This window comes from Stigmatopora argus, chromosome 18, assembly GCF_051989625.1.
Source record: "Stigmatopora argus isolate UIUO_Sarg chromosome 18, RoL_Sarg_1.0, whole genome shotgun sequence".
Lineage (NCBI taxonomy): Eukaryota > Metazoa > Chordata > Actinopteri > Syngnathiformes > Syngnathidae > Stigmatopora > Stigmatopora argus.
Genome location: NC_135404.1, coordinates 10,748,820 through 10,776,800, shown reverse-complemented (window position 1 = coordinate 10,776,800; position 27,981 = coordinate 10,748,820). Strand labels below are relative to the sequence as shown.

General features: G+C 42.8%; 3 protein-coding genes and 3 long non-coding RNA genes across 9 annotated transcripts in view; 3 read left to right on the top strand and 3 right to left on the bottom strand.

Moving 5' to 3' along the window:
• Nucleotides 1–22: 22 nt before the first annotated feature.
• On the top strand, nucleotides 23–3,391 carry LOC144092855 (uncharacterized). Its single transcript, XR_013306160.1, has 3 exons — nucleotides 23–379; nucleotides 457–552; nucleotides 2,902–3,391. It is a non-coding gene; the product is annotated as an uncharacterized LOC144092855 (long non-coding RNA).
• A 5,846-nt stretch (nucleotides 3,392–9,237) lies between these two features.
• Nucleotides 9,238–24,730, top strand: LOC144093069 (uncharacterized). Its single transcript, XR_013306209.1, has 4 exons — nucleotides 9,238–11,626; nucleotides 11,985–13,263; nucleotides 16,464–16,574; nucleotides 24,491–24,730. It is a non-coding gene; the product is annotated as an uncharacterized LOC144093069 (long non-coding RNA).
• On the bottom strand, nucleotides 10,195–18,099 carry chatb (choline O-acetyltransferase b). The gene is made up of 15 exons (XM_077626332.1): nucleotides 17,902–18,099; nucleotides 17,429–17,530; nucleotides 16,434–16,625; nucleotides 15,318–15,436; nucleotides 14,350–14,403; nucleotides 14,089–14,272; nucleotides 13,054–13,231; nucleotides 12,822–12,991; nucleotides 12,646–12,746; nucleotides 12,447–12,575; nucleotides 12,254–12,376; nucleotides 12,044–12,185; nucleotides 11,860–11,922; nucleotides 11,637–11,774; nucleotides 10,195–11,552 (listed from the first exon to the last, which is right to left on the bottom strand). Exons 2-15 carry the CDS (start codon nucleotides 17,468–17,470, stop codon nucleotides 11,295–11,297), a joined length of 1,893 nt encoding a protein of 630 aa, XP_077482458.1. The 5' UTR covers nucleotides 17,471–17,530; nucleotides 17,902–18,099; the 3' UTR covers nucleotides 10,195–11,294.
• Nucleotides 18,534–21,017, bottom strand: slc18a3b (solute carrier family 18 member 3b). Its single transcript, XM_077626329.1, has 2 exons — nucleotides 20,911–21,017; nucleotides 18,534–20,801 (listed from the first exon to the last, which is right to left on the bottom strand). Exon 2 carries the CDS (start codon nucleotides 20,685–20,687, stop codon nucleotides 19,107–19,109), a length of 1,581 nt encoding a protein of 526 aa, XP_077482455.1. The 5' UTR covers nucleotides 20,688–20,801; nucleotides 20,911–21,017; the 3' UTR covers nucleotides 18,534–19,106.
• On the bottom strand, nucleotides 23,304–26,479 carry rgrb (retinal G protein coupled receptor b). The gene is made up of 7 exons (XM_077626330.1): nucleotides 26,203–26,479; nucleotides 25,972–26,128; nucleotides 25,035–25,156; nucleotides 24,757–24,910; nucleotides 24,576–24,693; nucleotides 23,865–23,978; nucleotides 23,304–23,791 (listed from the first exon to the last, which is right to left on the bottom strand). The coding sequence occupies exons 1-7, from the start codon at nucleotides 26,276–26,278 to the stop codon at nucleotides 23,645–23,647; spliced, it is 888 nt and encodes a 295-aa protein (XP_077482456.1). The 5' UTR covers nucleotides 26,279–26,479; the 3' UTR covers nucleotides 23,304–23,644.
• LOC144093067 (uncharacterized) overlaps nucleotides 26,245–27,981 on the top strand; it is a 21,325-nt gene continuing 19,588 nt past the window's right edge. For all 4 annotated transcript variants that reach the window (XR_013306207.1, XR_013306206.1, XR_013306205.1 and 1 more), the window contains exon 1: nucleotides 26,245–26,259. This is a non-coding gene — a long non-coding RNA (uncharacterized LOC144093067). The remainder of the gene's footprint in view (nucleotides 26,260–27,981) is intronic.

The window sequence follows — 27,981 nt, the reverse complement described above, 5'->3', positions numbered from 1 at the left end:
CACCCTCACTAATCCTGCCTAATTGAATTTGGCTGTTAGAAATTGGGTTAGTGGCTCACTAGAAAGCTCACGGTTCATCATAAACAAACAAAAAAACATGCTAACGGGTTCAGGCTGTTTTTAAGACCCCAGTGAGGAAGTGTTTTGATCGACTGTTCATGTTTCGAAGATTCCAACTTGAATAAAAACATTGGTGTCACGCTTGTATTTGAAGATGGATTTCATTTGAATGATAAATGACAATTCCTCCTGTCCCGTCGCTGTGAGCAGGCAAGCGTGCTTGGCCATTTTCTCCCTTAATAAGGTCATCCCCCCCTTATATAAACTGTACATGACACCTCGTTAAGCAATGAGCGGCTCTCGGAAGAGTCAGTCAAAGGTAAGTGCTTGGCAATGAGCATAAAACCCTTTCGTTGAGATAAGTAGACTTGACACTATACCATTGATTTTTCTCAGAATTTGAAAAGGTTCCAAGAAAGTTGTGACATGGACGGAAACGGGCGCCAGACGCTTAGCCGAAAATCATTTGGAAATGGAAAGACGTCCTTTGAGGTCAGTGCAGATGTCAAGTGGTTCACTTTGGTGACTTGATTTTACTTTTTTTGTAATATGACACAACTACTGATTGCGTATCACCATACCCAAATTCCATCCACTACAAGTATTCAATCCCCCCGTGACCGGACGTTTGGTCGGCGGACGTTTGGTCGCCCGGACGTTTGGTCGCCTGGGTGAATATAATTTTGAGAGCTGGTTTCAACAGTAGATATTTAGATATTAAACTCTCTCTCATGAATATAATTTTGAGAGCTGGTTTCCACAGTAAACTATCTGTCATGTTGTCAAACGTCCGGCGACCAAACGTCCAGCGACCAAACGTCCGAGTACCCAATCCCCGATGATGACACGCTACTATCGGCTTCCACTTCCTCTCTTTGCGCAATGGATTTCATTCAATGACAAAAAAAGATGTCATTTTACAAATGAGGATTGATTGAAAAATATTTGCCAAAGGTTACATGCAATGTCAGCGGCGTCTGCCCAATGAACGCTGTAGGGGGGGTCCCAAAGGAGTAAATGAGCTGTTTACCAGCATGGCTTCATGTGGGAAGAGCAACGCGGGGGTCTCTTTGTAGCCCGTTGAGTTCAAAACCAGCCGTCGGTGGTATCCCGCCTCATTGATCGTTGAATCTGGTCTGGCGTTGACCTTTGTTTACCATCTGTAGTGTTCCCAATCCCTCTTCTTCTTATTTAGTTGAATGTAATGCGGCTTTGACTCACTCTTAGCTAGATGCAATATTCTATATCTCTTCATTTCGATCCTGAAATCCTCCCTTTTTGAATTGTTAAGCAGAGGAATTGATATCAGGTTAAAACAGATTATTAACCCACTGGTGACCACAGTTTGGACACCCGTGATATAGAGGAATCTACAGTATTTCTCCTTGCTTATTAATGAAGCCAAGAGGGGAATAACATCCATTAAGCATTCATCAATAGATTCTTTTTGAAGTGCTTTTGCCTCGCCATCCAAAAAGGTCACCTCGGATAATGCAGCTTTATGAATATGAAGCCCTACTTTGAATGAATTACACTTACTTACCCTAAATCATTAGCGTAAACTCCCCCTGTAGCCAAGAACTTCCTGGCCGCAGATTAAAGGCGTTATCAGATGAATATTGATATGTTTGACGAAACCCCGTGAGCTGTGGTTTACATGTGTTTCGCTCTTAAAGATGAAAATAGGATTTGCATGATTAACATATTGTTCAGTGGGTTTCTTGACCGTATTATTTTCTCGGAAAAATATGGCACTGTAAAAATCTGCAGCCTTTCAGCAAATTATTATTTGGAAGTCTTATTTTTCCTTAAAATGACAACTCAATGCAAAGTCGACTTTAAAAGGACTTTCAAAAGTGAGGATGCTTATAATACTTTACCATAATAGTTAAATAATGGAGACTATTTAAGATAGAAACAAATCATTCACTTTGCATTATTGATTTGAAATAAATGAGGATAAATAAGGAGTTAAAACAAAAGCAGCAAGCACCCTCCGAATAACCTTTCAAAAAAAGGGAAATATGAACGTTGAACTTCCGGGATATTTTGTGCTGTGAGGAAATCAAATCCCCCTCCCCACCCCGAAGTCACGCTGCAAGCGTGTCAGAATCCTAACCGCTCGTCCACTTCCTGCGACCGCGGTGGCAGCACCACAAACGTTTGATGCTAATCGTGTCTCATCCCGCATTTTTCTACATGCCGAGATGCTTCCTCATCCAGCGGCACTTCCTGTCCTCGCAAAAACTTGCTTGCATTGTTTTTTTTTTTGTGTGAGGCATGAATGCCCGGTAGTCAAAAAACACTCTTCAGTTTCAGCTTGTTGTAGCGCAGGATGTACTTGGGATACATTTTCCATCGCAGCCATTATTCATCTGGGACAGTTACGGCCATTTTACTTCTGTGTTTCCAGCGCCATTGATCCGAAGGGGAAAATCCATTTTTATGTGATAAGCGTAGCTTTTAACCAAACTGACTGCTGTCTCTGTAAGGTCAAGGATTGAGTGAGGGAAGTTATTTTTGTTCCCAGCATTCCTAGATTGCCTATCTATCATTGTAGCGCCGTGTGATTGATACTGACTGGCCCTGAGTGAAAGATGGACAAGGCCATGCGGCAGCTGGAACCCAATTCCTAAAGTCGCTATTTTGACTGCAAATGCTTGATATTCTTTTATTTCTGTCGACTTTTGCATATTACTCGCTCATTTAAAAACAGTCCTACATTCTGCTTACCGTATCACTTTTCAGAAACTTATTAGCGTTTGCCACTATTTCCTTATATTAACGTCACGTGTGTCAAAGTCCCCCAATTTGCCAGCAATTAACTATTTATGTTTGCAGCACTTGGCGGATTGGATTATACTTCCTGTTTTGGAACTGAAGGCATCTAATTGCAAACGTGTTGCTCCTTCCACTTACAGAGGTGCTGCAGATAACACCATCTGTTCCGTGTCCAGGCAAGACCCGTCACGATTTAAACAAAAAAAAAGGAAAGATAAGTTCATTAGTATGTGATTTCCTTGGCAAACAGCTCAAAGTTTTCATCCAGCAGTCTGAGAGACGCAGCTTTTCAATATTTTAGGACTAGTAGTGATGAATACAAACATCGACTTACGGCGTCAGTGTTTCGTTAGTGGCGCTGAGACCGAGCAGATGTTTGGGAGAAACCAAAAGACAGCTGTTTCCCATGCATTTCAAAGGCGACATTTTAAAGCCTTTTGGCGCTGATCAGGACGTGATTAGCGCCAACACATGTCAACAGTCATTAACTAAGGTAAGGACCTCATCTCAAATCTTACAATGATTGAAAATGTTTGCTCTAAAATAGTTTAAAAAAAAAGTCAAATATGATGTCACAATTCTGCACAAAAACATGTCACTAGTCTAGTCCCATCTATTGCAAAAATGTGTCTACACTGACATTAAGTTATTTGAATAATCCCTTTTAAAAATGTTTAACATAGTTTGGTGCTAGAACAGATCTACCACCCGGAAAAGCAGTCAGTAGAGTAGCCTCTGTAATGTAAAGAGCTGTCTAATTCTGTCACAAGTGCTTTTTTTCCTTAGGAAAATCTCTGTCAAAATGGACCTGTGGGCCCCACCTTATATCAGGGTTGTTATGGAGCTGTCACGGTAAGGGTGACAGCACACAATGAATGGAAGAGCCCTCTCAGCCCTACATTTCCTAAGATGTTAGACTGGATGTATTTGGAAGGCAGAAAGGCAAAAGGGCACAAGTAAATGAGTTGCTGCTACCTCTGACAGCTTTCACCAAGAAGAAAGAAACCATTCACTTGTACTGAGAAATCCTGCTAGAAAAGCACAAGTGCTGCCAGTGGACATCCTGACTACCCTAGATGGATTCAACAAGAATGTATTTTTTTCGGTAAGATAATAGTTTTGATTTTGTTTTGTTTAATCTGTGTGTGTTCTTTTTTTTTTTAAAGCGACTCTTTACTTTAGGATTGTTCTAGGTCACATGTGTCAAAGTGGCGGCCCGGGGGCCAAATCTGGCCCGCCGCATCATTTTGTGTGGCCCGGGAAAGTAAATCATGAGTGCTGACTTTCTGTTTTAGGATAAAATTAAAATGAAGAGTATAGATATATAATCAATTTCCAGATTTTCCCCCTTTTAAATCAATAATTGTAATTTTGTAATCCATTTTTTCTGTGTTTTTAGTTCAAAAATCATTTTGTAAAAATATATAAAAAAAGCTAAAATAAACATTGTTTTAGATCTATTAAAAAACGGACTATTCAGGGCTTTTAATCCAGTTCTTTTAATCCATTTATAAAAAAATCTAAATATTATAGTATCTAAAATGGTCCGGCACATGAAATCAAGTTGACGTTAAAGCGGCCCACGAACCAACCCGAGTCTGACACCCTTGTTCTAGGTTGTACATATGTGTATATAAATTACCATTACATACCTGTCAACTTTTACTCCCATATTTTATATGTTTTTGTAAAATTGATCTCGTTTTACCCATTTCGGCTCTGGTAGCAGACGAAAATGTCATCGCCGACTGCTAATAGTATTGTCATGCTTTAATTTAAACATGATATGCACACGGCCATTCCCCTTTCACCCATCTACCTTTTTCACTATAAAATTGTTAGACTTTTACGTGCGCTCTGTGAGTAAATATGTGCCACGTTGCATTTGTACGTTTTTTTTTTTTTTTATCGCTTAATAGGGGGAATTGCAATCATTAATAAGGGGAGCAATTGGCCGAGGTTGACAGGTATGCCATTAGATGAATGGTGTGTTGTCAAAATATTTCAAAATTGGATACAGCTTCCTTAAGAGTAATTATCGGGTAAATTGTAGTTAAACTGTATAGTTCAAGGAGGGTCAGTGCTAGAATTCTGACCCCCCTCAACAAAACAATGTCCAATCTATTTTACGGCAGAGACGGACGGATATTTGTCACTTGGTGATATGTTGTGTTGTCTTTTCTCTGTAGATACAAGAGCTGTCTGGCAGGCCAGTTTCTCTGAAAAGTGGACTTTAAGGGGCCATAAAACCTGCCTGCGGTTAGATATGGACCCCAAGTCTAATCGGACAGCCTTATTTACACCGGGACGACGTTCCCTTGAAAACACCATCACTCCTAAAGGCAAGTACGTCCAAATCGCTGTGAAAAACTAAAAGAGAAAGCCAAAGAGAATTCACCCGTCATTTCATTACGGTACACGTTTCTTTCTTTCTTTTTTTTTTAATATGGATTTATTTATTTATTTTTACACGGATAAGTGGATTAGACACTCCAGCTGTTCAATTACCCAAGCGCTCGTAAAAAGCTGAAGTTGTGTCTCCCGAGTGAGATATTGTCACGCCGTCTGTAGCCATAATGGTAAGATTTAGGATGGGCCGCTCCCGCGTGACAAGTGAGTCAGGCGAGGGACGCTCTCCGTCACCGCATATTGCGCTCCCCGCTCGCTCATTAAAGACGGGAAGCATTACTTTGGCCACGGATGGCTTCACGCCGCCGCCGTCGCCGCTCGGTCTACCTTTCATAGCCCCCTGGAAGTAAATAAACATAAATGAGCTCAAGAATGGACAGACTGCACCTGGGCTAAACCTAGGAGGGATTTGACTTGAGCTCCTCGGTTCGTTACTTTCTTAATCTGTCTCATTATATGTCTCGTTATGCTGCTAAATGCGAGGGTTATATTTATTGGAGCTCACGGGATGGGCTGGGACCGCAGGGAATTTTTTATATTTTACCGCATCTGTAGTGGGTTTGGGTAAAATTCTCATGAGCTAACTTTTAGAGTTGATTTAGCGCAAGGGTGTCAGTCTCGGGTTGGTTCACGGGCCGATAAAATAGACAGGGCGCCTTATAATCCAGTACGCCTTATATATGGACCAATACTAAAATTGTTATCACGATAAAATTTAAAAAATCAGTCGATAGGGTACACCAAGGGTGTCAGACTCGGGTTGGTAACGTCAACTTGATTTCACGTGGGCCGGACCATTTTAGATATAAATTTAGATTTTTTTTTTTAATAAATGGATTAAAAGAACTGGATTAAAAACCCTGAATATTCAGTTTTTTATAGATCTAAAACAATGTTTATTTTAGCTTTTTTTAAATATATTTTTAGATTTTACAAAATGATTTTTGAACTTAAAACAGAAAAAATGGATTACAATTATTGATTTAAAAGGGGGAAAATCAGGAAATGTAATATACATCTATACTCTTCATTTTAATTTGATCCTAAAGCAGAAAGTCGGCACTCATGATTTACTTTCCCGGGCCACACAAAATGATGCGGCGGGCCAGATTTGGCCCCCGGGCCCCCACTTTGACAAGTGATTTAGCGAGTTGACTGTGACCAATTGAACATGGCCTTGAATAACATCCAAACAGTGACTTTTAAGTCCACCAATGATCTCTGCCCTGTAAATTTGAACCCACACCACTACTGTGGGAGTCGAGCATGCTGACTATAGAGCTTATTAGCCTGGTTTAGCTTCAGCATTTTGCATATAGCACGTGTGGTATGCAGCAAGGTGCAGTAAAAGTGAGTTGACAGTGACAGTTACTCAACAAGTGATGGAACAAATCTGCAGACTCTTAATCTAACTGGCGCAGACGGGCAACCAGCGCCGGCCCTCCAAACGCAACTTCCCAGAACAACGGCAGCTGTGGGCTCTAAGGGGACCGTCCATTTTGTCACCCAGAACGCCGCTCCACGGGGACGGCGATATGAGGACAAATGGACTCCAGGGAGCGAAGGCTCGCCGAAGCACGCCTCCCTAGCTCTCCTCAGTCAACCCCCATCCCGAACGCCGACGCTCACGCCATCTCGCATCTGGCGCGTGGGCTCGGACCAACTAGTACGCGCGCGGGCGTGCAAAGCCATGCCTTTTTATTTAGCCCGTGACAAGCGTGGCTATTCGTTCCCCGGTGGCGCTTTTCACTTGTCAGCCCCGATGAGACGCCCTTTGGCCAGCCACGGCCGGCGCATGAATTTCTCGCTGGTGCGAGAGAGCGTGCCTCTCCTAATGAATCCATTCCATCTAACTTTTACCCGCTCGCTTTCGCATCGCATCCGCTCGGGTCCGAGTCTGGCTCTTATGGAGAAAGGCTTGACGGTTGTTACCCTGATGCAAAGAGAATGTTTGTTCTCGTGGATGATCGACTAGAAAGTCCGGCACGACCGTCTTTCACTTTCCAGGATCTCCTCTTGCTTCTGGCAATTCACGACGGAGAGAAGCGATGCTTTTAAAAAAAAACTTTAGCAGTAAGAAGTGATCACGTTGGTGGAAGGGTACTCGGACGTTTGGTCGCCGGACGTTTGGTCGCCCGGACGTTTGGTCGCCCGGACGTTTGGTCGCCCGGACGTTTGGTCGCCCGGACGTTTGGTCGCCCGGACGTTTTGTAAAACGGACGTTTGGTCGCCGGGTTCGCTCCCTCTTATGAGAGGGAGAGAGACGGAGAGTTTACTGTTGAAAGCGAGCAACCAGGTAATCTCTCGTTCTCAAAATTATAATCATGAGAGCGAGAGAGTTTGTAATTGCACTGACAATGTAAAAGAGCATTAATATCAAAATATCGCTCGCTCCCGGCAGATCTATTGGCGTGTGTGTACATGCTATTCAGCGCTGGATTCGCTTGTATTGGCGTGTACATGTTTTTCAAACTACGGCCCGTTAGACTTTTTAATCCGGCCCGCCGACGTCCAAATTATAGTAAAAATCAATTACCTCATTAATTTTCGTTTGCCCTGCAATACTGTTCATCATTCTCAATTTAAAGACTGCTTTCTTTCGTTGGATAATAATATGTTCTTAATGTTGAAAGTAAATTTGAAAATACATTTTTCACCTTCAATTGTGTCCGGGCGACCAAACGTCCGGGGACCAAACGTCTTTCGACGAAACAGCCGGTCACGAGTGGAAGTTGTTTTTCAACCATCTGAGTCCGCTCACTTTTCATGCAGGAAGTCCTTTCTCCAGAGCCTCTTAAATTAGCCCGGGTCTATTTGACGAGAGCCCGGGTACGCCACGGCGTGACGCGTGGCGGGACCGAAGGGGGCATAAATCATTCCCAAGAGCGGCAACCGTGGCAGGCCGGAACGTCGCGTCCGCTAGCCGAGATTTACGCCGCGCGGCGAAATACGGCCCCCGCAATCTGGATCCTCTTGCACCGGGTCGTCTCAAAATTGGTTATCGATCGCCCAATCACAAGATGAATCATCGGGTTGCCGACGAGTTTCGACATTTACAGTAGCGCGGCGCGTCCTCGGATTGTTGTTTAAAGGCTAAAAAGAAGCGCTTTTAGGAAGAGAGCGCGGAAAGGAGTGTCTGTCATATTGTCTCATTAAGAGGAATCAAAAGAGCTGCAAGTGGATGCAGAGCTTGAAATGATCTTCCATTGCAGGTGTGCTTAACATATATTTTAATAGATTTACTTGCAGGTAAGGAAAATGTCAATAGTCGTACTTCAAACTGTTATTTCCATGGAATCGCAAACGAGTCTGGTAGTTGAATCTCTGCTTTTTCTCACAAAGCGCTTGATTTTTTTTTTTCATGACGTCACCACTCATCATTTAATGGCGCTTCACTTCTTGGCCAATTAGGCTTGGAGATGGTTTGTAAATGCAGCTTCTGCCCTGGGAGCGCTTCTCCCGCACCGCACCGTAAATGCCAGGGTGGCTATTATCGGAATTCCTTTGTGAATGAAAACCGACATCTTGATGATACACTTTCGGCCTAATTGAATGATTCCAACAATGGCAAAGGCACTTGCTTTGGATTCTTCCCTAAATGTCAATAAAACAAGACAAAAAAAAGATATTTTGGGAGGAAAAAATGTCAGACTTTCAGAGCGCTTTAGCATTCCTCGTTAGCCTGTGAATGAGCTCATTCCGTATATTATACGTACCTATTAATTAATGTTAGGAGCACATGCGAGGATTCTCGATAAGGATTTTTTTTCCCAAAATGGTCTTTACAAGTTGAAGTACAATCAGAGACAATCCCACATTAGTCACTTAATTCCTTTTTTATTAATTCATAGCCATAATTCTATGTATTTAGCAGAGTCCTTGTCTTTTTCTTAGACAGTAACTGTTAAATTTTAAGGTCTTTTAGCTTTTTCCATTTGTCTTTAAGAATTTTGTTTTTCAAATGACTTTTTTTTTAAGTTATAGTTTAGTAGAGGAAGGTTACACCAATTTTGTCCTTGTGTTCCCTTGTGTAGTTGAAGTTTCTCCTGAATTCAATCAGGTCTGAAGGGGGACTTTTGAGTCAATATTTCTCAGCTGTACAGCTCCACCTGCCTTTATTGGCGTTGACGGTGTCCAGGTGGGCATCCGTTATTGATCCCAAAGTCAACTGCCGCTGCCCTGTTGTCGCCCTTAGCATGAACTATAGAAGACTAGAAAATCAGACCATAGGAACAGTATGTTTTCTCTTCAGGCCGCTAATATAATGATGATTTTTCGGACTATTAGTAGCCTCTGAGTATAAGTCGCACCAGTCAAATAATGCAAAATATCGAGAAATAAAGTATAACTATATGTCACACTGGAGTATAAGTCGCAGTGCGACTTATAGTCCTGAAAATACAGTCGTCTCCCCCCGGTTATTTTGCCTTCCAAAGGAAGTGAAGGACACTGTTATTGCCTCTTCCATAGGAAAATAGACGGATGAATGACTTTGCATTTGATTGAGGCATTTGTCCTTTGTGAAATGGATTGCCATCCCAATCCATCTTTGAGCATCAGCGTTGGACTGTACATCACTTGTCTCATGCGAGCAGCTAAAATCACTTTGTTGGATGGTGGCAGAGCGCTGACTAATTGCGCGTTTTTGTGCAAATCTCCTTTGAAGCAGCTTGGCTTTGTCAGCGAGCGTCTTCCTTTTATCGCTTGAGTGATGAAGACATGATCATAACAATTAACATGCTGAGATATGTCATTAATTGGATGGGACTCCATCGATATGACTCCAAAATCAGTTGGACCACATCACTGGAAGCGTGGGGAGGCCTTTGATAATTTGGGATGATTTAGGGTCGTATTGTAAAATCGAGTCGTCTTTAGGTATCCTTTAATAGTGAAATCCTTAGTTTATAAAAGTGTAAAAATCACCACGACAAAACCTTTATGGGAGATCATATTTTTCCGTATATATCTTTATTTAAACATATTTTGATGACTATTTATGAAAATACTCTGACCTTTTACAGCACATTCATCACAACATCAGTATAGTGTCCTGTTGCAATACAATATTTAATAGATTATAATCCCTTCTATACACAAATATAATGACAACACAAACAATACATTCTTTTGTTTTCATCACTCCAAAAAAGACAGACATATTTATTTAAGAAGCTATGGAAGATGTGATAAAATAGAAGTTGCATCATTTAAGGCATTTTTTCTTCTTCTGAATACTCTTAATATATTTTGAAGCACAATATAAACTTTGGACATACGGTATAAAACTACTGGTCCTCTCTACGAATAAACATGCCATTTTTAATAGTACTTTCTTGATTAGAATGATCATTGAAAATAGAAGTCTATGTGGATTGAATAGCAAACACTACATTTGTTACCATTGAATCACATGACATTGAACATGAAACTTGACTAGAACTACCTGACAATACTGTAAATATGACTATAATTACAGCTATTAAAAAGTGCACATAATCTCCACATAAATATCATACTTTTAATTGCACATATCCTATATGATAGTATCTTATTGCACATGGACTTTACAACTACTTCTACAAAAATAACGTATATTTCTTGTACACACCAACACAGTGCTTTGCCTCATTCACCACTTACAGTAGTAGGTCCAGCTTTAAAGTATTATTGCTATAATTAAGAACACACAGACACACAAACAGTTCAAACTTTGACTGTCATTCATATTCTACCAGCTACTGTTATGATATAGCATTTGTATCTTTGGCAACTTTATTTTTAGCAGCATCACTTTTAACACACGCAACCAAACTCCACATTAAAATGGATCAAAATAGATGATCACACCGCTACATATGTTTATACTTGATGTGGCAACATACATCCGATTCAGTCATTCTGCGAGGTGAGAACATGGCTTCCGTTTCCGTGAGCTTGCCGATTGGTTAATTTCCCTAATCGAGCAATCACTAATAATTATATGATGGTCGCATGATGTTTTAGGCTTTGCATTTTGAATTAAACGTCACTATTCTGCACAGCTAATTCCCTGATCTGTCACCAGCCCCCTGGCGGCCCTTCGAAATGTCGGCGGTTGCACCGCAGATGTCGCACAAGTCTCTGATTTCCAGCAAGCCCTCATTCAGCGCTTTGACAAAAACAGCCGAGCTGGTCTGAGTGCTCTCCCAGAAACTGGACACGCAGAAGACCACGTGGTCTGGCTGCGGGTTGTAGCAAGCGCCGTAGCCGTTGGCCACTACCGGACCGTAGCAGCAGAACATTTCCACCGTGGTCGGCACCTGAAGACCAGAGAAGGAGTTCAACAGAAGAACTGGACCTTTACATTTGTACTTCATCGAAAGACACCAAAGAGGTAACTAGACCTGACTAGTGGACAAGATGAATTGGTTACTAGCCACGTAGGTTTCGTCGCTAAAGATCTCTGGACGCTCCATGTTGAGTTCCTTGGCACTTCTGAGTAGTCCCAGAAGATGATTGTCGATAGCCATTCCTGTAATAGCCTTAACGACATCATTGATAGTCCATTGATAGCGAAATTCTGAACATGGCGTATCAGTTATTGAAGTTATTTCACTAGTCGCTTACTGCAATTGTATAATTTGTCTGGGCATTTATCGCCTCCCTCAGTCGTTTCATTTTTTCCGTTTCCTGTCAACAAAAATAAAACATCATCTTATTTGTAATAACACGAACAATTTTCTCTTTGTCAGAGTGGAAGAGGATGCCGGATGATCAAACGGGATACAATGTGAGGACAAAATGGCGTCACCGTGTAAAGTTTCCTCTCGTCCGTCATGGCCTGGACAAAAGCCAAGGCTTCAACGGTGGCCGAGCGAATGTTGTCCACCCGGCCATCCCGGAAACGCCTGATGGATGCACTCTCATAGGTCGACACCAGTTTTCCGCTGCACCTGTGCACAAGTCCAGCAAAGCCATCACCACCTCGCTTCGACGAAGGTTGACGATGACCAACTCCTACTTGAAAAATGCCAGCTGAAGGGCTACTTGGACAAACGCGTCTGGACTCATCTTTTGCTTCTTGATGAATTCTTTTCCGTAACCTCTGAATGTGAAAACGTCCATGTCCAGATTATTCACCAGCCTGGACGAAAAGTACCAGATAAACTTTACCCAGCCGGGATGGATCAAGTTTGATGTATTTTTTTTTTAACCTCTGGAGCCGTTCTTCGGATGCCAGCAAGAGTCCCTGGATTTCAGCGTCACATTTCCATAAAAGTCTCCTGGGAGGACGAAGCTTTCGAGTACTGGACGGCTTCCCTGTCTCTAATGCGGTCCTGGCTCTATTCAGAAGACGAAGAAGACCATCATATCTACCCTAACACTTAAGCAAGCTTTTCTCCAGTAACTCACATGTGCTTGGTCAAATACTCGGAACACTGGACCAGTACAACCCCCTCAAATGCCGAGTGCTCGCACACCGCTCCGCATATTCCGTCCATTCCTACGACAAACTAATCATGGGAAGGAGATTCCGTAACCCAAGGATCAAACTTTTACGGACAAGGAATGTCTTGGATGGATCGTACCTGCATGGACTTGTCATACCAACGGTTTGCGCCGTTTTTTTCCCTTCCGCCACCGTGGAGCATCAGCAGGGCCCTGTTCGTATCCGTGGGCTTCCGTCCACTGGCCTCGTCCAGGCATAAGACACACATGCAGGTTTCGAAGAGGGCCAGGGAGTCCTTGTTGGTCTGGTCTGGAAGACGGACACATTTGTTAGGACAAAGTTCTTTTGAAAAACGTCGGATCGTTGCAGACCTCGTGTAAGAATGTCTCTGGCTCGTGCCCATTCTGTTCGACCGTCTGATGTCAAGATACCAAGCGGAGGACATCGCTCCGCCACGTTTGCCGCCATGGACGCAATTGTCTCCAGTTGGGATAAGAGCTCCGTCTCGGCGAAAGGCTTGCCGTTGGCCACGACATCCATGGCGAAAAACTGCAACGGGAAGAACGGATGGCGAAAATCAGGTCAGTTTAGCACGTAGACCACATGTGGTGGCCCGAGAAAGTAAATGATGAGTGCCAACTTTCTGTTTTATGATGACATTCAAATGAAGATTGTAGATTATTTCCTGTGTTTCCTCATTTTAAATCAATAATTGCAAAAATTTGTACTCATTTGAATGTCCAAAAATGATTTAGCGATTAGCACGATCGAGAAAGCTGTCAATTTATTAATTGATTAATTTTGGCAGCCTAGTTGGAAGATATAACGGCCCTCCGGATGTAATCGAAACTACCTAGTGGCCTACGAGAAAAAATGAGTTTGACACCCCTGACGTAGACTTTTACATGACGTGGAAATATGTCGTGAAATGTGGGAGTGGCCCAAATGTATCTCCTGGGCTGGAATCGGGTCACGACGCGACTCGAGGAAGCTCTCAGACAAAGTGGCAGATTTAATCAGCGGAAATTCAGTTAACTATAACAACATCTCCGAGGGGGCGGGGCCATCGTGCGTTGGAGATTGATGATTGTCAGAAACAGTGCCAGATAAAATCTTATGTGTTGGATTGAAAATCCCACCACTGTTTCCTGAAGTTTGACTTTAACTTTAAATTACTGACTTAACGTTAGCCGTGTAGCCAAGCAAACCGAGATGACGCTAGTTTTGAACCAAGCAAACCGAGATGACGCTAGTTTTGAAAGATCACTCTCAATTATTCCGACTCGAACGCCCTCTCTTTCCACTTTGCTCCATCGTAGACCCTTCGACGGTTTCACGTGTGCCCGCACACGGATGCACCAAGGGGTCACGCGGTTTGTCTGGCGCGGGAAGGCGAGCGCCCTGACCTGGTTTTGACACGCCACAATGATGTGCGCCGACGTTTCCGAGGCTGCCGCGTGGCTGTGGATCTTTAGCGTGTCTGTCTTCAGGCCCGGGGAGCGGTACGAGGTAAACAGGCGGGAATACTGCTCCATGCACAGAGGCGTCCCAGCCAGCTGGCCTCGGGCAAACTCCGCTGGGAGCGCTTGCCTGAGAGAGAGACAGAAAAGTGTTGCCACTCGTGTCCAGTCATAATTTCATCCCGCTTGGATTTTTGGATGACTTACGCGTCCACCAGGGCCTTGTACTCCAGCACCCCTCGGACGAGACGCGCTCCATACCTGAAAGGAGTCCAGATTTGAAAGTTAAGGGCTTTCCCAAACGTGTTCTGGGTGTCAATTTTGAGGAGACGCACGCTATGCTCGCCTCTTTAAGTATCCCAGCTAATCACTTTAGTGGAAATTAGCAGGCCACGGCGTGCGTGCGAGTGGGCGACGGATTCGACGAGGCACGTCAGGCTTTATGCCGTGGGTCGTTCGTCTTTGCCGTTATTCTATTGCAGAGACGGGATCAATGCAAAAAGGGAGCTTCCGTCAAGTGCCACACCCCTAAATGAGGCCAGACCGGCAGCCTCGGTGGGGAGCTTAGCCTTGTCACTCCTAATTAAATAAGTGTCCGTAGCAGTGGATACGGTAGCAGCTGCTAGCGCTGCTCTGGAAATATTCAGTTGGTACATCAAAGGTGTCTGAAGCTAATGGCAACCTGGTGGTGGATATTTTGTCGGCAAAATGATGCTCCCCGGGTATCCTGGTTTAAGTTTTTAAATAAAGGTCGTGTCAGTATCGATGTCATTACTTAATGTTTGGAAATTCAAATTTTGGCGTTCTTCTTTTGGGAAATGAAGCAGAATTTCAATAGCGTTGGTTGTCAACTCCTACCTGATTTATTGATTTCTTGGCGTGAGACGTACAAATTATTTTGACTGACTTTCCCGAGCACCGTCAATGGCGGCCAATGGGGAAAATGACTCCGTTCATTTTTCGCTCGTCCATAAATCCCAGAATGGATTTTATCGTGCTGAAAAATGACATCTGGCCTGTTAGAAGTGCTTTGAGAAAATCTCAAATATGACAAGATATGTTTCCTATCCCACAAATGTACTGGTCGCACTGAGCTTCACTCAAAGTTCATCTTCACGATTGTTTCCGAACAAGTGGAGTTGAACGAAAAATGCGAACAAAAGGGTCCCACGTACCTTAAGGCCTCTTTATGATCTTTAAAGTCCTGCTTGGGAAACACCATGGCAGGACTAGAGTTGACCGGCAGAGCCAACCTGTTGCTCAGGTACATGTCCTCCAGCCAGTAGTCGTAGACCTGGAGGATTAGCGCAAAGTCATCATGTGATTTTTGACTTGAAAAATGGAGTTCAGGATGGTAGGGGTCTTGAGATTATCCCTGTAAAAAGCACATAGCTTCGTATTGTATTTGCGCGAGATGCCAAAGCAGCGTGGGTGAGGAGCAGCCGGAGTGGGAGATATGATGGATATCACTGAGCCAGCTGAGTGGTGACCTGTCGCCCACAGTCCCTTTCAAAATAAATGGAGTTTACAATAAATCTTAGGTATTTACTTGTCCTTTTACTGGATCATTGCATGTATCTATCATTTTAGACATTCAACTAATTGATGGCTGCTGATTTGCTAAATCAACAGTATGGATGATGGCTACTAAGGTCTCAATGCAAATATCAATGTGACTCTTATAGAAACCCTAAATTACAATAAGATTAAATTTTTCACCATGACTGATTTTTCACAGTGAAATGGGTTTTAAAAAAAATGGAATCTCATGCAAAAAAAGCACATTCATTTATAGTTATTAATGTAAATAGACTCCATTCCCTTCTTACTACTACTATTGTATCTAATATTTAAAACAAAAATGTAATATACACCTTTTGTAGGAAGACAAATACTAATTAAAGAGACAAAAATAAAAAAAGACTGATTATTATAATGTAAAGGCAGACCGCTAGAGATGTGTTTTGCTAGTTCAAATTGAAATGCTGTGATTGACCAATCAAATGATGGAAAAATATTGGGGTCTTCAACAGCAAGTTTGCTGTTGGATTAGAAATGTTATTGAGACAATATAATAGCTAATATAGTTCACACACATTCTAACATTGACTGTCTAAAAGTGTTGCTGCACCGTTTGTGTTCAAAGCTAATTTGCTAAAAAATGTTAAGATGTCTTTTAGCAGACCAAAAGCTTTCTTGTTTTAACTTCTAAGTCCTCATTTCAACATTTGCTGCGCTACCATAACAAAAGAAAATAATATTCCGCGGTCAGTTTTCAGTCTTAAGTTTACCCAATTTTCCGTCTTGTCCCGCCTCTCCAGGAGCTTCTTTTGAAGAACCTCGCCAACGCCGCCGGGCGCCCCAAACTTCTCCACGATAGCCCGAGTTTTGCGGAACTGCTCGTCCTTCACCAAGTGCTGCACGCATTTCAGGTAGGTGTCCAGCGTTTGCTTCAACGGGGGCACGGGGACCTTTGGCAACCCCTGAAATAATGAGACCAGAAAGCGACGCCGCTTTCAATGCGGGTGAACAGCTGTTAAATGTCATCACCGCACCCTTCGCCCGCATCTTCCAGTGATTGTTCATTAGTCACATGTGACTTGTACACGTTCATTATTAGACAGTTAATAATTCACCGTTAATGCTTCGAGACCACTTAAGTCATAACGTCTATAGGGAATACTGTACGTAGTATGAATGTACGGTTCTGGGAAAAAAGCGGATAAATGGAAATGATGAGCTTTTCTGTGGGATGTTTGATGACCCATGGCTGCTGACCCATGCATTGGAAAACTCAAGTTTAAGGCATGATTTGGTCTTTTTCCTTTTTTAAATGGGAGAAAATGAATGGGGGGAGAATGCAGTAATTAAGGGATAATCTAACGAATCAATTGTGCCATTGCAAAGAATGGTTAAAAAAAAATTCCCCCCTTCACTATACTCTGCTTTCCTAAATATATATTTAACTACATGTTGAAATGAATATACAATTATGCATATCGTCCTTCGCAACTTAACCAAGGCACATATTTTCCATGGCAATTTGTCCCTGCTGTCTCAAAACCAAACAAAGGTCATGAAAAATATTGTTTACGTAAATGATCTTACTTCATAACTGCATATTTGGACCAATTACATTATTAGCGCTCACTGTAGTAGTATTCATACGCGTCATACTGTCGCTGTCCAAGGTGCTGAACTCAAAGTGCCATGCTATTAGTGAAATTCAAGGTGTATGAAAAATGACAGATGATTCATAAAAGTAGTAGAAGAAAAATAAGCGTACTTCTCGGGCTGCCGTGTCCGCATCTCTCTCCAAACGAGACATCTTTGCGGTCAGGAGCAGTCGGCAGCCGAGGCAGAGGAAAAGGACATCAGCCCATGTACTCTAAATTCATAGTAAGAATGTCATTCGTAGCATACAATAATAAGCTCACATATGAATTATTTTAGCAGTGATAAAACATAGTTTTAACCAACTAAATAACATGTTAACTCCCAATACCAGGGCTAAAAGTAGCATGTCAATTTTTGGCATTTTTGGAGTAAACTGCACTTCGAAATACACCAAATTCCCATTTCTAATTCTCATAGAAGATTGGTGGGCAACCTATGGATCATGGGTCATACAGGGACCACCAGAGCATTTGTATTCAAGACATGCAATTCTAAGAATACAGGAAATAATTAGGAGGATTATCGAAAAACAAAAAACTAGTCCCCTCAAGGTGCATCACTAAATAAAAGTTGCGTACGTACCTGTTTAGGCGAGGCAAGACAGCAAGATCCCCGCGTCCACGCCACCGTATCCCATATTAAAACAAGTCCCCTGCTTGCACGAATAGGAGGAGCTTGTATCTTGGCCGCTCCACGCCACGTCCTCTTGCGCACTTGACGTGGAACGGCGACCGTGGAGAAAAGATGCCCAAGGAAGGTGTTCAGAACTCTACCTAAGAACCCCGACCCCCCACCTCCCACCCCCTTACGCCTCCGTCGCCATCCATCCCGGATGCAGGAAACTCCTCCCATCCAAATCTATTTGCCAGGCATGTTATCTAACCCCCGCCATTCCACGCCATTGCAACTCACCCCCCCTCCTCGACATCTAATTATTAAATTTATATATAAGTAAGACCACCTTGACCACCGTTTTGGCTGGGTTTGCTTAAGAGGAGTTAAAACGACACGGAAAGTTGTATTTAATACGTATTAAAGGTGAAAATAATATTATTATTGGAAACGTTTTGCAGTGTATTTTTGAGCAAATGCGCTAAGATGACATTGTGCTATTAGAGTAAAAAATATATATATATATATATTCCATTTAACTGTCATTCTAGGAGTATAAATATTATTTGATGCAATAATAAGAAATAAATCCAGACCTGGTCTGACGGATCCAAACAAAGATTTATTAAACGCACAGTCGATAAATGAACACACAGAATTATTTGTCATAAGGAATTGCGACTTGCGGAGACAAATTGCCGCGCCGTACACATACAAACACACACGCACACTCGCACTTGGGCTTTTTTTCTTTTCTTTGTTGCTTTTTACATTGTGCATATTCATATCCACATATGTACAAATCCAGTTGTGCTGATACATTGAATTCATTATTAACAAGAAAAAGATGAAATTCTGCTAGGCCCTCTTTTTGTTATAGGAATTAAAATACCACCAATCATTGACTTAAATCTGTAAAAACAAAAACAAACCCTAAAAAATATATATGCTTTTTTTGTGCTAGTAGATGTGCGTTTTTCATATTTGGTCCCACGTATATTTTTTGTCACTTTTTCTTTTACAGTTAACACACACACACACACACACGTTAAAATGAGAATGGAGAAAAGAAAAGCAGAAAACCGTCGCGCTCTCACTCACGCATTTGTGATTGGATGTTGTTTTATATTGCACATGGTTAGGATTTAGACAGCGGAGGTCCGGTCTGGCCCGCCTCAAGTGAACTCGGCACCGGACGATTCTTCGGACTGCGAGCGCCGGCCCTTGAAAGCGTCGAAGCCGTTCTCGTCCACCGGCAGGCGGTTCCCGGCCGAGCTGTAGTCATCGTTCTGGTTCTTCTTCTTTTTCTTCTTGGCCCGCCTCTCCTCCATGCGGATGGTGTCGTACAGCCCCTGCGGAGGCTCCTCCAGCAGCGTGTCCCTCTCCGAGTAGGACGGGCGCATCTGGCAGACGTTGCGCAGCAGGAGCAGCGCCGGCGCGTACAGCACGTTGACCAAACCCATGCCCAGGTTGAGCTGCACGAAACCCAGGTAGTGCACGATCTGGCCGGCCACCACGGGGCCCATGGCGTAGGCCACCGAGTAGGAGATGTCGGCGATGGCGTAGACGCTGCCGTAGACGGAGACGTGGCGCACGTCCACCAGGAAGGCCAGCGTGGGCAGCAGCGCCGTGTCCACCAGGGCGATGCCGAAGCAGATGCCGCAGAGCGGGGCGATCAGCTGGCCGAAGCTCTTGCAGGCGGGCACGGTGCAGGAGCTGGCGCCGATGATCACCATGCCCAGGGCGCCGTAGAACCACTGCAGGTTGGGGTGGCGCGCCGCCAGCTTGACGGTGATGTACACGCCCAGGACGTGCGGGAAGAAGGCCGGCAGCCACGTCAGGCCCATCTGCCACTGCGTGGCGTGCATGGTGCTCTCCATCCAGTTAGCGATGGTGGGCTCCAGGAAGGCCAGCGGGATGTTGCAGACGGTTAGCGCGCCGGCCACCACCGCGATGTAGGGGTCCACCATCAGCCGGTAGATGGGCGTGCCCACCGGCATGTTCGGACGGGTGCCGCCGGAGAAGGGCCGGATGACGGCCAGGACCAGGAAGCCGTCCACCAGGCACACGAAGGCCAGCACCAGGAAGGGAACGCGCTTGCCGGCGAACTCGTACAGCACGCCGCCGAAGGGAGGCGCCACCAGGCTCCCGAAGGAGATGAAGGCCAGCGCGATGCCCAGCGCCCGGCTGCGCTCCGCCTCCTCCGTGTACTTGTCGGCGATCATGGCCAGGCCCGAGGTGTCGGCGAACGCCGAGCCCAGGCCCTGCAGGCTGCGGGCGGCGAAAAGCGTGGCGTAGTTCTCCCCGAAGGCGAAGATGCACGTGGAGAGGAACATGACGGTCAGGCCGATGAGGAGCGGCACGTCGTAGCCCACCCGGTCGATGAAGGTGCCGCTCAGGGGGTTGACCAGCAGCTGTATGATGGCCTTGGAGGCGAACAGGACGCCGATTTGGATGTCCAGGTTGCCGCTTTTACCGGCGGCGGCGGCGCCCGTGCCGTTGGCGTGCGGCAGCGCGTGCACGTGCTCCGCCTGCTCGTTCTCCAGCTCTGCCAGGTAGTCCGGGATGATGGGCACGATGACCATGTAGAGCATGTTGTCCAGCAGCAGCGCCACGCACACGATGACCAAGATGATGCGCCGCTGCCGCTGCGGGTCCCGCATGGCGGCGCCCAGCTGCTTGGTGCGCTCGCCCATCTCCGACAGCTTGTCGGCGGCCGACCTGGCCAGCCCGGCCGATCCCGCCTCGGCGTTCATGCTGGGACGCGCTCTGGGCTCTCCTCCTCCTCCGCCGCTCGGAGTCCGTCCGCTGCTGTGCGTGGGGGCTCCTCTCGCATGGGCGCCGCCCGCGCTGCCCCCGACCCTCCTCGCCTGTGCGTAAAAGGAGAGGAAGTTTACGCACGCCCCCCCGTGCCCCTCGGAGCTTCCTCTGCCTCCCCCGGCCGCTGGAACTTGGCTTCCGCTTCCATCCCGGGCTCACCTGGGGCTCTGACGCCGTGGGCGCACGTTAAGCCGCCGTTTGGGCTGCCGCGTTGGTCCCCCTGCCCACCCTCCTCTTGGCGCCGAAAGGTGACATCGGCGTCGGCGAGCGGAGCCGAGTGGATCCCGACGACACTCTGCCCCCTTTATGCTAATTTACACCCCCCCCTTGCCAGTACTCTTTTTCAACCAATGGGAGACGCGCGTTCCGTGCGCGAACCTCGGGATGGAAATTCTGAGATGGCAAATGCAGTCTTATAAAAAGTTCAATGTAATGAACTGCATTTAACAACCCAATGTGTTTTTTAACTTCTTTCAAATAACATTCAAATCAAATCAAATCAAAAGCCTTTAGTGTCATCATACACAGCTGCGTATAACGACATTGCATACACAGTAATGTTTCAAAAGCAGCTTTTATTTGGATTTCCTTCATTTTCGTACACATTCAAGTGTTTTTTTTTTTATCTTTATACTGAAGTACAGCTACAGATACTTGAGTTAATAAGACTTGGTACTGATTCCATTCCATAAGGAAAGTCCCTAAAAGTAGAAATTATTATTTATTTTTTTACCTAATTCCTTTTTTTCTCCCCCCATCAATTTGATCCTGGCCAATGTCCATTTTGCAACTTACCAATAACAAAAAAAATCTGTGATTGATGCCGAGTATGCATGCGAAAAGAAAAAAACATAACAGAAATGCAAATATAACTCAATATGACTAATTTGGGTATTTTATCCTTTAGGTTAACTTATCATTTTTAATAATATTTTAATAATTTCCATCATATTTGATACAAAAAGATAATTTTAGCTCATTTTTCCATGTACCCTTTGAATAGAAAATGTTTGGACATCCCTGACCGAATGCCTTACTATTACTAATGTAAAGACAGAAAGAAAAAGTCATAGGAATGAATAATCCCTTCCCAAGCAAAACCTACATTGTTATGAGCCAAAGTACATTTAATGAACGTCACATTGGCAACATCTTGTGGTAGAAAATGGAAAAAAATCCTGTAGCTGCTTGATATTGTGGTAGTCATTTTAACAAGGAAAATGTCTCTTTATATGACAAGACTTTTTATATCCATCATTTTTCATCATCTGAATTGTAAAGGTTTTTCATCCTTTCCCCCAATAGTCAGGACCATATTATAGCTGCTTACTATTTCTGACAGATAGAGAGCAGCAAAGATCTGAAAAATGAAATTCATTTTAGTAACTTTGCTGGCTTCCTATCTTACTGTACATTAAAGTTGAAAATATCCTAAATTCAAATTTAACTCTATCAGTTTGAAATTAGAACCGATGTGACCTGTTTTGTAAGATTTTTAAAATGTTTTGGCTGGCCGTTAAAATTGCATTGTCATATTTTACGGATGCGTCCAATGACTGCAAAAGGAATGACTAAATGTAAGTTAATCTAAGTGTAGTATAATACCAAGAGGCTTTAAGAATTGACCCTACTGCGAGTTCGCCATTGGCGCCGCCGTGTTTGTCAAGACGTCATTTCGACTTTGACTCCTTTTCCCGTCTTGTCGTTTTGACCTTTGTCCTCAACTTTTAGCCACTCGATAATCTGCCCAGACATTTGTGCAGTGGAAATGTCGATTTTAATTGCACGCTAGACCTAATTTGTGAAATGTAATAGATTTGAAATACAGGGGCGAGTAACGAACGCAATCTTGTGTTGTAGCGTGGTCCAATTTGGCGTTTGCTGACGTCTTTGTGCTTGCAGACCGGCTATATCCGTCCATGACAAGGTGTCCTCCGTGGCTTCTTATGAGCACTATAAGCGTGTCTTCTAACTCGGGCTCGGGACCGAATTGGATCAGTAGTCCAGGCGCTCGCTCGGTGAAAGTTTTCCACGAATGCCATTTGCTAATCTCGCCATGCACTCAAGCAACGAGGATTAAATTAGCGATGGGTTGACATTTGAAATCGGTTTGGGGAACCTTTTCCAAGCATTTCTAATTGAAACTTTCAACATGATCTCTATTTAAAGCGGCTCTTTGTCTGGATTTTTTTTTTTTAGGTCGAGAGGTCCGTACATATGCCTCTTAGTGTTTAGTTCGTAATTTCTGCCGATACCCCTTTTTTTGCGCCACGTACCTCAATGCACCAAAAACCAATTTGTATTTTTCTTTTTTTTTTAAGTATTGTTAAAAAATTCTATGTATTTTTCTTAGTTGGGGAAAAAGTTTAGTGTTTTGATCTGTAAAAGCAGTCATATGTAAAGAATTGTTTTATTACTCTTATTTAATTCAATGGAAATAATCTGCTAATTTTCAGCCCTCATTTTATATATATTTTTTAAATCAGATCCATATGGTAAAATAACTTAGTGCTTTTACTACACAGAATCCACTCAACAAAAAAGGCCTCATGAAGGCTTGAAACTTGTAAATCAAGATATTTTTTATTGAAATAATGTTTGCTAATATTGAAACTGATACAATATCAGCAGTTTTTTTAGGACGCTGGTTAGTGTGACAACAGGCTTCCCTTTCTTGGCATCTTATTTCTGTAGTGATTTCATTAAGCAGATCAGGACATGGTGTCTACTATGGACGGTCTTTTGAGAAGAGAAAAACAATCTGCTGTGTGTACCTCCATCTTTTATGTTTTATTTAGTACTACTTGGGTGTTAGGAGGACGTTTTCATGTTTGTGAAGAAAGACAAATGAAAACTGGACAGACAGTTAGTTCAAAAAAAGCCTCTTTTCCACCTATTTGGACTTGGACTTCTTCAGGTCAGGCTCGGCGATCTTCTGGCCCGTGAGAAAGAACCACACGCCTCCGCGGTAGAACTCGTTGCCGAAAGAGTAGAGAAGCGCGTTGAAGATGGGGTTGGTCTTGGCCAGTACCGGGAGCACCTGGGGAGAAATAAAGCACAGATATTTTAGCTATATTTTCCAAATGTGACATTTTCGGGTTAAAGTCACTCACCATTCGTAGCTTTGGGGATATGACTTTGACGTTTTGGAAGCAGGCGTAGATGCACATAAGCACGTAAGGGCCCCAGCACAGTAGCATTACTCTTAATGGTAAACTGGTGTTAAACTGAAAAGGAGGGACATTTTTAAGTTTGACGTCGTCTCATCTTTCTTTAAATCAGGGGGGTCCAAACAACAAAAGATTATTGAATATGGCCCAAATTCTGTCAACATAATGTATCTTTTTTTCACATTCAACACTACATATAGTTTGTCACTTAAACAGCGCCTCCCTGTTTTTTCAGTACTTTGTTTTACATCAATTTACTACTTTAAAATAATCCAATGGGATAAATCTAATCTTGTTTGTGGATTATTTTTTTCTTGCGTTTTTTTGTATTCAAAGGATATTTTCCCTTTGTTCTGCAAAGTTTTTTTTCAGTGTTTTTAAATCAAAATACATTAATTACCTATGAATTGCATGCATTGTTAACTTCCAATTATTTTTTTGTTTCAAATGCAAAAATAATTATATATATGATTATAATATCCTTATACATAGAAATTATTTTGTTGCTATTTGAAAAAATTGATCTTTTTTTTTTTTTATTAACCCATTCCTGATATTCTGTTTAACAGATGAACGTGGTTGGATTTCAAGTTAGATTTTTCTGATGGAAAGTTTGGACACCCCTGCTTGAAATGGACTTGCAGATGCTCTCACCCGATGATGATGGATCTTTTTGAAATGTTTATGAATGGAGCTGTAGCACGATAGCATGGTGAGTGCAGGGAAGGTCAAGTAGAGGACCACCAGGGTGAGCATGAAGGTCACAAAGTCCCTAAAGAGAATAAAACATACTGTCGGTGAACTCTCGTTCTCACGATTGTTCCGTCTTCCTCACCGGTCTCCTCTGGTGTAGTCCAGCGTGCAGCAGGTCCTCATGGGCTCAAAGTCGTACACGCCCCATCCCATGAGAGGAACGGCCGCCCAGAAGATGGAGAGGATCCAGATGATAGCGCTCATTACCATGGTTGTGCTCCAGAAGAGCTTTTGTCCTGCCAAGAAACAAAGAAGCTCCGGTCGGATATGTTTGGATTTTTTTTTTAAGATGACCTCATAAATTCCTGAAGGACAATATTTAGCGTCATGTTGTCTTTAATGTGTTTTTACTTGACTCACTTGTGCAGTACTGGTGATATCGGTCCCAAGCGATGGCCGCCATAAAACTGATGGACGCCAGGACGGAGATCATACCTTGGAAGCCGTGATAAGCGCATCCATTCTGGCCAAAAGGCCAATATCTGAATAGGTGAGGGGACAGAAACAAGAAAAAAGTCCGTTAGTACTACTTTTTTTTTCCGCCCCTGTTGTAATCTTCTTAAAGACTTAAGATTGATTTCGCAGAGTGCAGACTCCAAGTAGCATTGGGACACTATTCTATCAGTTTAAGTGGATAAATCACCTTTCTGGCATTGTTCAGGAAAAAAAATCCTATTACTGAAATATAAGCCAAAGACATTAAATTGTTGAATAAGTGTCAAAATGCACAATATTACAGAGGTTAAATAGCATAACATTAGCTTTTATTTGTGTGTTTCAGAGAGTTTTAGATATCTGTTTTTCAATTTGCTGACTGACATTGATAGCACTGGCGTCCAATCCATTTTGACTGACAGGAGAGCCCCTCAGTCAAATTGGATTGGACGTCTAATGTCGTCAATCGCAGTGAAACTAATCACTCAATGCCAAATATTCAACTAATATAGTGCAGGTCCGATGATGGGGTGTGGCCAAAAGATCACAATAAATCTTTAACAAATAATTCTTACTATTCGGTTAAATTAATAAATTATTAGACTTGTTCATAAGGTGTAATTTGCCCGTTTTGCACAGTTTTAATGTATATTTTTTCGAATGATAGTTAAAAAATGAGGGTATTCCCCCTCCCTCCATCTTATACACAGCTGCAAGGTTATACTTAATTAGTCCAAACCGGTTTTTTTTTCTTTTTTTTCCTAAACAGTGAATTATGATGCTGTTACTCTTAGCTTAACTTGATGAAAATTCCTTTAAATCTCCCTCTATTTGAGCACAAAAAACTCGAGTTCGGTAGTACCGGAGGTAGCTAGCGTAGGCAGCCGTGAGTCCGTTAAAGTTGAGGCTAATGTCGGCCAGGGCCAGGTTAAAGATCAAGTAATTACTGGGGGTCCTCAGCTCCTTGACTCCCAGGAACGAGGCGACCGTGACGGCGTTGAGGAGGAATCCGACGACACCTGCGGGACACACGGGCGGTTATCAGCCTTAGAAACGACGAAAACAAGAGAGTTAGTTCCTCGCCTTGTCTTACCGCCGACAAACAACGCCGAGCCGAACAAGAACATGTCGAAGTCGTCAAAACCATCAGGTAAGGTGTACGCCGCCATGTTGACGATTCAACACGTTTCGGACTTGTCCCCGCTTTTGATTTCCTTAACGTACACTAAATGACCTTTTTCTGGGTACCTCCTACCCCACAAAGTAAAGCTTTGTGTTGCTGTCACATGAAGGGGAGGGTGAAACAAACTAGAACAATGTGCTTAAGATTTTTTTTTAAACTTCTGCAATCCCCCCAAGAATGTCCTGAATGGAACCCTTTGCTAGATTTGAAGTTTTAAAAAAAAGGCTAAGGCTCTTCGTCTCATGAGTTCAAATGTGGTACCATTTCAGTGTAGTAGAAGAATGAAAATGGGAAAAAAAGTTTGCATGTAAATGCTATAAAATGATTAGTAATTATAGCACTGCAAAAGTGTTATTCATTTTATAGCATTTACATGCAAACTTTTTTCCATTTTCATTCACAAATCATGAATTTCCCTTAAATAAATAATTTATTTAAGGGAAATTCATGATTTGCCATACAATCAATCGTCTCACAATAGTGATCATCTTTCCTAAAACTTTCCTCATATTTCAGTGTGACACACCTGTAATTAAATACAGCAACACTACATCATTTTTTTAAAACAATGCCAGTGGCAAGAATAGTCGCTCAATTCTTTCAAATGAATATTGTATGTTTGTATGTACATGTTTAAGTACTCATGTTTTGTAATTTGTAATTCTAGTGGGAAAATTTGAGTGTTATCTGTCAATTCCTTCACTTAACAGTGACATATTTTAAATATTATCCATGTATAACCTGTTGGAATACAAATAATTGAAAAATGTGCAGGTGACCGGGATCCTAACTTTTTGAAAAGTGGGCCCTCTATTCACTCAAAAACCTTTTTTGGAAATTGTGTGGTGAAAGGCTGATTGCAGATTGCATTAATCTGCACACAGATTAAAATAAACTCATCAACAAATGAGTTAATGTCGTGCCCTGTTGGACAAGGAAGGGGTAATGTCCTATTCTAGGACTCTAAACTCTTTTTAAAAAGTTATACATTTGTATCAATGTGATTGTTGTATTGTTTGCTTTTGTAGAACAATTTCATCCACAAAAATATAGATGTTTGATTCTTTAGTCGGTGAAGACAATATAGCACAGGATTGTTGTTTTCCCCTGAAAAATATTCAACTTCAAGTTGCATATTAGTTTTTGTAGGGGATTAAATGAAATGAAGGAATAGAAGAATGAAAGGGTAAAAATGCACAGAGATGACTGGATTTAGGGATTGGTCCTCTTTTCTCTAATTATTTTTCTCACAACTCTGACGTATTTAATGTAGGTCATTCAAACAAGGAAATGTTGGATTATTTGCTATGTTATGATCAAACTGCATTTTTGAAAAATAATCCAGTGAATTGAAATGACCTATACAATATCTTTGTAACAAAAAAAAAACAAAAAAAGGGAAATTAATCTCTCATCAATAATTTATGAATTGGCTCTGCTGCCAACTGGTGGTGAGTCTGCAATAAGCAAATGCTTCTTATTTGGGTTTGGAAAACAACAAGTTGGTTTAATTAAAAAAAATATTTAAAAAAAATCTTACTTTTCTCCAGAATTGTCCAAGAACAATCGCACTCCAAATAAGAAAAAAAAATCTGTTGCCGTTGGTGTGGTTATTGGAATAATGTCAACACTGGAAAGAGAACGAAAGTGACAACTTTGGAGCCTATCAGCTTCCAGGGTAGCCTCGGT

Bases quoted from the DNA above. Each gene is read 5' to 3' on its own strand.
- rgrb (XM_077626330.1), bottom strand. From the start codon at position 26,278: ATGGCGGCGTACACCTTACCTGATGGTTTTGACGACTTCGACATGTTC. The intron at 23,979-24,575 runs GTGAGAGCATCT...CCTCCTTTTCAG, and splicing joins AAAAGATCCATCATCATCGG to TTTAACACCAGTTTACCATT. The intron at 23,792-23,864 runs GTGAGTGACTTT...ATTTCTCCCCAG, and splicing joins TATCCCCAAAGCTACGAATG to GTGCTCCCGGTACTGGCCAA.
- chatb (XM_077626332.1), bottom strand. From the start codon at position 17,470: ATGTCTCGTTTGGAGAGAGATGCGGACACGGCAGCCCGAGAA. The intron at 15,437-16,433 runs GTAAACTTAAGA...CTAATCCTCCAG, and splicing joins GGGACAAGACGGAAAATTGG to GTCTACGACTACTGGCTGGA. The intron at 14,404-15,317 runs GTACGTGGGACC...GACTCCTTTCAG, and splicing joins GATCATAAAGAGGCCTTAAG to GTATGGAGCGCGTCTCGTCC.
- slc18a3b (XM_077626329.1), bottom strand. From the start codon at position 20,687: ATGAACGCCGAGGCGGGATCGGCCGGGCTGGCCAGGTCGGCCGCCGAC.